The 9,686-nt window shown below is 53.1% G+C and overlaps 1 protein-coding gene across 1 annotated transcript; it reads right to left on the reverse strand.

Annotated features, from left to right (window-relative positions):
* Positions 1 to 3,499: 3,499 nt before the first annotated feature.
* Positions 3,500 to 6,710, reverse strand: LOC117436454 (hydrocephalus-inducing protein homolog). The gene is made up of 6 exons (XM_034064511.1): positions 6,536 to 6,710; positions 5,559 to 5,686; positions 5,280 to 5,471; positions 4,736 to 4,885; positions 3,943 to 4,018; positions 3,500 to 3,522 (listed from the first exon to the last, which is right to left on the reverse strand). Exons 1-6 carry the CDS (start codon positions 6,708 to 6,710, stop codon positions 3,500 to 3,502), a joined length of 744 nt encoding a protein of 247 aa, XP_033920402.1.
* Between the last annotated feature and the right edge of the window lie 2,976 nt (positions 6,711 to 9,686).

Below are 9,686 nucleotides of genomic sequence, written 5' to 3' on the forward strand. Positions count from 1 at the left end.
CATCGCAGAGGTGCGACCCACATTGCTGTCACTCCTCGTTTTCCACCTAAACGTCCATTTGCATCCAAAATCTAAGTGCCCACTCTCGGCTGTCCAGTAGGAGAGTAGAGCACGGAACGTTTTGTCCTCTGCTCCACAGCAGAAGAGCCAGGAGGGATGCCGGGTGGCTGTGTGCACTTCTGCAGAAAGTTGGCAAACCAACGTGCCCCATCATTGCTGTGACTCCTCGTTTTTTCCCCACCTAAAGTCATTTTGCACCAAAAAACTGCAGTGCCCACTCTCTTCTGCCCAGCAGCAGATTGAGTAGAGCACAACGCTTGGCCTCTACTCACACACCCGAAGAGCCAGGACGGAATCCTGTTGCTGCATCTCTTCTGCAGAGAATTGGCATCGCAACGGTGCCACCCACATTGCTGTCACTCCTCGTTTTCTGACCTAATACTCCATTGCATCGAAAATCTGCAGTGCCCACACTCGGCAGCCCAGCAGCACAGTAGAGCACAAACGTTTGGCCTCTGCTCCCACAGCCAAAGACCCAGGAGTGAATACTGGTGCTGTGTCTCTTCTGGAGAGTATTCTCATCGCAGCGGTGCCACCAACGTTGTTGTCACTCCTCGTTTTCACACATAAAGTCATTTGCATCCAAAATCTGCAGTTCCCACTCCCGGCAGCCCATCAGCACAGTAGAGCACTAACTTTTCCCTCTGCTCCCACAGCCGAAAGCTAGGAGGAATACTGGTGCTGCATCTCTTCTGCAGCAGCTTCCAACAGAGGGCATAGGACACCTTCAGCTTGGACAGGACCTCTGAAGGTCATCTCGGCCAACCTCCTGCCCAAAGCAGGGTGAGCTACAAGGGTCATGCCACGAGGGTCAGCACACGCTGGCTCAGCTCACGTACCTGGTGCTTCTTGTTCTCAGAGCTCATGGTTTAGGGGTCTGTAGGTGACCTGGTAGACCTTTTCTTTTTGCCTGGCCTCCAGATGGATAATTCAGGCCCTTTCCAGTATTTCCCCTCAATGATGGGCTGCAGGGTCCCAGGTCTCGTTGCTCGGGTTGGACAGGAGGATGGTTCTGGCTCTGCCTCTCACGCACATTGCAGCTGAAAGTCAGGTCTGTAACAGAGTAGTGCAGAGCTTGCTGGGTCATACCCACAACCCTTCCCACTCTTTTCATGCTGTCTCTGCACCAGACCTGGAGCACAGGGAGCAGCTTTTCCTTGTCACATGCAAAAATTACGCTTTGGCCATAGCTTTTGGAGTAAATCAAGCTGGTTGCTCTTGAAGAAGGGAGCAGAACAAGCCTTTCGCATGCTGGCTGAAAGGAAACGGGGAGTCCTGAAAGGAAACTTCTGTGCAAGGACAAGATCTGCAGCCACACAGCCCCTTCCTTCGTGGGCAGGAGGAAGAGGAGCTCCACGCTCTGGGAGCAAGAGCTCCCAGGCTGCCCCATCCCAGGGACTGGATGCAGATGCCTTGCCCCTTCCTACTGCTGAATGCCCTCCCCTGGCCCAGCAGGGGGGAGAAGTGTGGCTGCAGGTGCAGTGCTGGGATACAGTGAGGTGGCTCTGTGAGGAGGGTCTCAGAAGAGCCCAGCAGGGTGTTCCCATGGCACAGGTGCTGCAGTGCAGAGCCAGGACAGCTGAGCTGCTCACTGGAGGAGCAGCACCTTGAACAGGGGAGAAAGGCAATGACAGGGCTCAGGAATTCTGGCAATCCTGCCCAGCAGTTTCTCTCTGGGATACCTCAGCACCAGCGAGTCTGTGCTCACAATGTCCTTCAGTTCCTGCCCTGGGAGAGATGTGGTGCAGATGTTGGGGTCCAGGGGCCCATCCTGTCCCTGCTGCGTTACCTCTTTGGGGCCAGGGGCCTCCACGCAGGATCCTGCCAGCGTAAGCCGCAGCGCCTCACTGCCCTGGATGAGGCCCCTCGTACTGGACAGCCTGGCTCAGCTTCGAGGGGCGGAAGGTCACAGCCAAGGGGACATCCATCCCTGGGCTGATGTAACCCTTTGTGGGGCTGATGGAAAAGTCTGGCTTGAAGCTCTCCACGTCCCACATAAACCTTGCCGAGGAAAGCACAAGGACAGGAAAGAAGGATTAGCCACGGGGAGCTGTGAAGGCAGTGTAAGCCTCAGTGTGAGGCTCCAAGTCTCTTGTGGGCTTTCCCACCACATCTCAGGCCTGACGCTGAGCCACCTGGCAATAAGGCTTGAGGCTGGGCAGGACCTGCTGCTTTACCTGACTCTCGTGTCGCCCACGTTCCGCATGACGATGCGCCGGCACGTGTAGCTCTGCTGCACCACGGCTCCAAAGCTGAGCTGGTCCTGGTCCAGGCTCACGAGGCTGCCCTGGCAGGAGCCCCGCACCACACAGAGGGAGCGCACCAGCCCGCGGCACTCCAGCAGCACTTCCCCGCTGAACGGCTGCATGCGGCGCTTCGGGGAGAAGGTCACCTCCACTTTGCAGGTGTCTCCTCTGCCCTTCAGCTTTAGATCCTTGCTGGGCTTCAAGCACAGAACCTACCCGAAGAAACGAGTGGAGACTATTTCATCTGGCAAGCGAGCTGTGGAGCCTCCCTCACCACACTCAGGGAAGAGGCTTCCAATTCCTCTTCTGTCCCCACCAGCACTGCCCCAGTCCCACTCATTCCCTCCTAGGCATTCCTAGGGAATACCAAAGGTGTTTTCTACCATGTGTCCACCTGGTCACGGCGAGATCAACTCTGCCTTCTAAAGCTTTCACATACGTTCCAACAGAGCTGCAACTCTCCCTCTTTCAAGATTCACCTCCCTCACCTTTCCAGATCTAAAACACATGGCTGCATCCTGATGGATGTGTCTAAAACAGGCTAGAGGAATTGTGCTGCCTTCTCACTTCTGGCTCTCGGGGAGTCCTGGCACCCAGCTCAGCTGAAGCATTCGCACTGCAGGCATCTGCTGCCAGAGCAGTGCCAGCAGGCAGGACAGGGCAGGCACAGGCAGCCAGGGCAGCCCACACCTGAGTCATTACCTACTAGCTCCCACCCACAGCAGCTCAGCGCTCCCTGCAGGCACACCAAAGTGCTCTGCAGAGAAGGAACGGGCCTTACCCCAGCTTCCTGCAACTCTGGCACGGTGGACGTGACCCTCAGCTTAAAGGTCAGAGGGGCTGCACTCTTGTTGGCTACGGTGACCATCTTCTTCACTGTCTGCCCAATGCAGACGTTTCCCAGCTTCACCACCTTTCCTGGTGGATCCACAACGTCAACCTGAGGCGGTAGGGATTGATATCAAGCCAAAGGAAAGAAGGAGAAAAGGCTTTCTGCTACTCTAGTGGCAGAAACCCAAACCATGGGAGGCTGGGGAAGAGAGGAGGAAATGAGAAAACCCTGCCGGTTGCCACCTGGAGTTTTAGCCTTTAGATTTCATCTCACCTTCATTTTTATGCCCCTTCCTTGGGCCTCAGCATTCAGCTTCTCTCCCGGGGCACACGGAGGCAGCAACAAGCTGTTGGGGCTGTTGTCATCTTTTGGTGTCCGTAGGGGCTGTGCACAGAGGGAAGAGAAACCATAGACAGGATGAGTTTCTTGACCTTCACCATGTGAGCAGGCTCCCCAGCCGAGCCATCCCCTCCCACATTCCTTCCCCCCAGGGCAGGGATTATCCAAGTCCCTCTGCAGCCTGCCAGCAGAGCTGGCTAACCCTGGAAGGCCACCAGGCTTTGCCCTGCGCACTGCCCCCGTCTCCCTGCACAAGCCTGGCCATGCTGAGTGCTGGGAATCTACAGAGTGTGCACAGACCTTCCCCCTCACCTGCTCCTCAGCAAGGTGCTGCTGCTCAAACTGCACTGAGTAAACCTCACTCTGGCTTCTTCACCACCACTGTCCCCTCTTCCCCATGGCTCTGGGGCAGCAGCGGTCCCAGCTCCAGCTCTGCGGGGATGGACTCCAGCTGTGGCTCCAGACCACGTCCCAAGACCGGCACCTGCAGGTGTTGGCTGCTCTGGCAAATCTGGATCTGCAGCTCGCCCCGGTAGCACTTCTGCAAAGAAGCAGCACAGAAAGCTCCTCCGTGAAGCTCCAGCTGACAGCACCTCCAAGTCAACTATCACCCAGGGTCAGGGGTCTTGTCAGCACCTCCAAGCTGAACCCAAAACAGGTATTTACTTAGAGCAGGGGCTACAGCATCTGCATGGCTCTCAGGAACTGCAGCGAGTCCTGCTCTGGAGCATAACTGGACAGTTGGCTCCCAGGTGGATCTAAAATGGGCTCTCAGAGGTTTTCACCTGGGCACGGGGGAGCACAACGCTCATGAGAAAGGTCTGCTTCCTCAGACACAGTCCTGGCACTGCAGCACCAGGCAAACATCAGCTGTGTGCAAGAGGCACCTGAGCTCTCACTGGACACAAATAAGGATCATCTTCTCTGCTCAGTGCTTGCCTCTGGTCAAAGCCAGACACGAGACGCTGAAATCTCCACGAGCAATTGAAAGATCCCTGGGACTGTCCCCAGGCGTGGAAGCACTTGTGTCCATCCTGTTACACGCTACCAGTTTCCAAGTCACGGTGGCCACATGCAAACTGCCTTTGGGAATGCTCCATCATTTAAGCTGACTCCCGAACTGCTTGGGAACGTGCAGGGGAAACTGAGGCGCAGGAAGCTCCACGTGGAGGCAGAGCTCATCCCCCGCTCCCTGGGCTGGCCTCCCCTTACCACACTGCCCTGCCAGACCTCCTGGCGTGACACCCACCAATCTCACCTCTTCCGTGGGTGAAAAACGGACTTGGACGTGGCACTGCTGTCCTGGAGCGAGGCTTCCAGCTGAGGGCAGCACCTCAAAGCCACAGGGCACAGACTTCATCTCCTCCAGCAGCTTCTGAGGCTCGCTCCCTGGCAGATGTTTGTCCACCTGCGCACAGAAACCAGTGGTGTGAGGTCTCCTTGGTCTGTGAGGACAGACCCTCGGTTCCTGCAGTGCTCCGAGATGCTGGCACGGTGCAGGGAGCACCTTCATCCCACCCAGACGTGGCCACCACTGCCTAGAACTGGAGGGCAAACATGCTGGCAGGGCAGGCAGACGGGGAGGCAGTGTCCTCAGAGGAGGAGGAATGGGTGAGACGGCAGAGAAGTGAAGCATCAGCTAGTGAACAGGCCCAGGTGAACCAGCCTTGCTCTGTACCCTCAAAAGCTTCCTCAAGCGAGCTGCAGCCCAAGTGCTCAGGCAGCCAGAGGGGCACAAAAGGCAGGAAAGGCAAAGAGAACCCAACCAAGAAGTTGTGTGTTACACGTTGTCTGTGCTTTACCTCCTGAACAGGATCAGTCATGCTGATGGACCATTTACAGGGGACCTGGAACGTGTTGTGGAGCTGGATGGTTTCTTCCTGGCACTGCCCACACTGGACAGCAGAGAACTCCAGCCTGTCCCTGGACACGCAGAGGGACGGCTCAGCCACCATGGCACGGAGGCGGACCTGGAATGTGGGGCCTCCTCTGACCTAGAGAAGGACAGAGCATCCAGTTGAGAGCCCACCCGATACTCGCTGCTGTGCCCAACCTGCTGCCTGCCCCAGAAGCTGGAGTACCTTGATGGGCAGGAGCACATCCACTTTTCCCAGGGGCAGGTTGGCACTTTGTGGGTCGAAGCACACTTCAAATGTCTTGCTCTCACAGGAGGGCAGGTGCTTCACACGCTCCAGGCACATGCTGAAGCCTGAACACAGCAAAATAAAGCAGCTGAGATACGCAAGCAACAGGAAATGGCTCAGAAGCACGGTAAGGCCACAGGGATGTCCTGGCTGGCAGCTCTGGGAAAGACCCCTTTGCATCTCCAGAGAAGCTGCTCTTCTCCCTCTGGCACTGCCCAAAGCAAAAGGACTTTCACAGCCAGAATCCAAGGGTTGCATAGTAAAAAGAAATCACATTGCTTGAGGAACTCCAGCAATTCCTTCAACAGGCGTCTCAGGGAAGGATGCATAGACCTCTCCAAAGGAGAATTGCCACCTAAGATACTAAATGCTGGGGTGTTCCCTGGACAGCGGCTTAGAAGAGACGACTGGCCACCCCGCAGAGACAGCAGTCACCATGTGCTGGAGCTGCAGCCTTACCTCAAGGCCTCTTTGGGAAGCCTGTTTCCATAGAGCAGAGGATCCCACAGGCCAGTCAATAAAGGCTGAGCAGAAGTGCTCTGGCACTATGAACTCTAAACAAAGCACTTCCAAACCACAGAGGGTCCATCTGTTTGCAACATAAACCCTCAGAGTGCACAAAGAAACTGGGATGATGCTCACGGGAGCCAAGAGCAGAAGATGCTGAGAGGCTATCAAGGTGATCAGCCCTTCTGGCCCCTGCAATCAGATTTTAGGGCAGCCACAGGCAGAGCAGGTCTCTGGGCACTGCTCGCCAGAAGTCAGGCTCTTGAACAGGGCACCCAGCACAGGGGTACTAAGGAGGAAAAAGCTGTCCAAGGAAGTACTCAAATCTCCCCGTGACCAATGGCTTCAGCTGATGTGTCAGAGATAGCTCCTTCAAGCCCCCGTGAAGCCTCTCCACCATGGGTTACCTGTGTTATACAGGACATATCCATCAGCATGGAAAGATGCAGGGAAGTGCCCGGTGTTGGTGATCTTCACCGTGTGTGTGTGGATGTCACCGGGAACAACATAGCCAAGGTCCAGGATGTATTCGGGCAGCTCAGCTCTGAAAGGAGGAGTAAGGACACTCTGTAACCCCAGCATGGCGTGGGCTGGAGAAGCAAATGGAGTGGATAATTCTGTATTCACTGCTCTGAAAGCTCAAGCCAAGCCCAGGAAACCCAAGGCCTGATCACCCAGTAAGAACACTTGGCTAAGTCATGGAGAGTGCAGGGCTTAGGATTTATCAGCCACCAATGGGATCTTCGAGTGACTTTAAAGCGGGTACTGGACACAGTTCCTATGCTGTGAAAAGCCATTGCAGAGAAGTCCACTGCATCTCCACTGGTCTCAATCAAACTGCTAAGCTGGTGTCCAGCCCAAGCCTGAAACTGCTTCAGGACCTTGTTGTGAAAAACTAAAGAATAAGGTATTGTTTATTAAGATATATGTTAGGTATATATATATGTTAAGCCCAATATAAAGGTTAGACAACAAAAGATATGAAATTGCTTATGCACACAGTTAACGGACACAGTTTATGCAAGATAAGATAAACCACAATCGCTTACACCAATTAAACCAGAAACCGTTTATGCAAACATAAGATGACCACAAGGTGTTACAGAAACTGGCTTGCAAGATGTTCCAGGAACTGGCAGAAATAAGACAAACCACTCCATATAAGGACATAAATGAAGGGTCAACTATGGAACAAAGGAGGAAGACTTCTTACTTCAGCCTCACTGACCACCGGGAGGCAGAGGTCGACCCCCTAGCAACAGCTGAAGCATGCGCAGAGTACCTCAACTACATCATGAACACGGAAGTAAAAGATGTATAAGGGAGGGCTTTTTGAACTGCTCAGTACGGCAGTAGGCGGAGCGCAGACTCCCCTGCCGTCCAGCGCTGGCTTTGCTCATATTCTACTTGCTATAATTAATAAATTCTAATTGGTTTATGATCCGTTGTGGTCTCAATTTATAACAATTTCTGGTGCCGTGACTCGGATAAGGAACGGTGGGCTTTGGTCCTCCGGGGAGGCGCCCCGCGACATTTCGTGGCCCCGCGACCAACAGCTTACCTCAACCTTACCGGCGAACCTAAATTCTAGAATAATGAGCAAAGGAAAAACCGGTAAAATCCCATAAAAATTCTGTGCACGGGAGTCCGGACGAAGACTCAGGACGCGTAAGTATATTGCGAAATTCGCAGAGCGGAATTGTTTGCGGCGAAATTGTTCGCGGGTTTGCCGTTCGGGCGGGATTGGGTTTCCTGGAATATAACGAATGAGAGGTTCGATATACTGAACCAAGCCGAGTGTGGACCCTTAAGTACTGCGTTTTCCATCTCCCGCGAGGGACTGGGCCAGGAACAAGGGGGAGCGAGTGAGTGTATATTTGTGGATATTCCAGAAGATGGGGGGCGAAGGGCAGCAAGCCTTCGCTCACATGAATACCCCTTAGATAATTGGAGAGATTTCCCTGGAACCCTAGGGAAAGATAAGCAAAAAAAAATGATAGAATATTGTACTAAGATATGGGGAGGGAAGACGGGTCCCCAGTAGAGGTCCCAGTCCCGGGGGCCCAGGTAGAGGTCCCCGGAGTAAGACAATGGGTTCAGAGTAAGAGTCGTAATTATAACCCAGAAAAGGATCCAAGGAGAGATCCTAAGAATAAAGCAGGGAGCAGCCCACCGGATGCACCACCGGACGGTCCCCTGGGGTTAATGATAAAGTACTGGGACATTCAGACCGTCCCAGGAAGGAAAAAAGAGTAAGGAAAAAAATGGTCCATTACTGTATGAAAGTATGGGCAAAAGAAAAAAAATTCGACCCGATATTTGGGTCCGCAAGACACAGTGGGTGTCTTGTACAAAAAGGTTTTATGCACAAGAGGCAGCGGGTGTCCTATGGTTTTACAATCACAGGAGGCAGTGGGCATCTTGTGGTTAGGGTCCTGCAAGACACAGTGGGTGTCTCGTAGAAAAAGTTTTGGTTTTTAGGCAGCAGACATCTGATGGTCTGAATCCTGCAAGATACAGTGGGTGTCTTGCAGAAAAGGTTTTGAGGATTTCAAAGGTATGTGCTGCATGAAAGTAATCTGACCATTCTGAATCAATCCATACTAAGCTGGGAAGACTGCAGGAGAATATGCAAAAGCTTAAAATTGTTGGAAGTGGATTGGATAAGGAGTTACTGGATGGTTCAGAGATATACCTAACCAAGGCCTTCTCCAGGTAACATGGATAGGTCTGTCATAAATAATAGAATAAAGAATTTACTCACTTTATAGAAAAAAGGGGGAACTGATACACGGGTAACCAATGTATAGGGAGGTAATACAGAGAAATCGTATAAGGGAGTTAAAAGAATTCCTATGCTTAAACAAAAGTATTGTCTGTCCTAAATACCTGCCATTGCCATCTTGCCAGGCATTGATGCTGCTGGAGGGGAAGAAGCAGATGCTAATTCTACTGACAAAAGCAGATGAAAGGTCCTGCTGATAAGCCAGGGAGAGGCAGACTGGGCGATCAAGCCTTAAGACCATGACAAAAGCACAAATGTTTGGTCCTATTAATAAGCGGCAGGAGAAGCAGACTGGCGCCGACTAACCCTAAGGCCATGTCTGAAGATTAAAAGGTGTAAAGGTTAAGAAGAGGGAGACTCATTTACTTCATCCTGAAACCCCTGCCCATGACCAGAAGGGGCACTGCGCAAGTGCAAAGGACCTTCTGGCTCATTATAATACGAAGCGGGGATAGATAATACATATGTATAGGCGGATCGGGTGAGCCCGGGTTTTCGCTATATCCCAAGTTTTGGGAGCCAGGACGGACTGCTAGGGGGGGGCAGGTGAAGGGTAAGCGAACCCACCAAGGTTTCTGCTGTATCTCAGATTCTGAGAACCGTGAGGAGAGTAAGCGGAACCATAGTGTGAGTGGGGGATCCCATGTGTAACTTTGTGTTTCTGTGTGACTGAGACGTAGCATAGCTACGAAGCGAGTGTGGAGTCCCAGTCCGCGGTTCCGTGTCTCCGTGAGGAGAGCGGCCGGAGACGGACGAAGCATCTATATTTTTTT

The sequence above is a fragment of the Melopsittacus undulatus genome, chromosome 7 (assembly GCF_012275295.1).
Source record: "Melopsittacus undulatus isolate bMelUnd1 chromosome 7, bMelUnd1.mat.Z, whole genome shotgun sequence".
Classification (NCBI taxonomy): Eukaryota; Metazoa; Chordata; class Aves; order Psittaciformes; family Psittaculidae; genus Melopsittacus; species Melopsittacus undulatus.

Excerpts from the sequence above, each read along its gene's own strand:
- LOC117436454 (XM_034064511.1), bottom strand. The coding sequence starts at position 6,710 with ATGCTGGGGTTACAGAGTGTCCTTACTCCTCCTTTCAGAGCTGAGCTG. Across the intron at positions 5,687-6,535 it reads ATATGTCCTGTATAACACAG|GCTTCAGCATGTGCCTGGAG; the intron begins GTAACCCATGGT and ends TGCTGTGTTCAG. Across the intron at positions 5,472-5,558 it reads ATGTGCTCCTGCCCATCAAG|GTCAGAGGAGGCCCCACATT; the intron begins GTACTCCAGCTT and ends GTCCTTCTCTAG.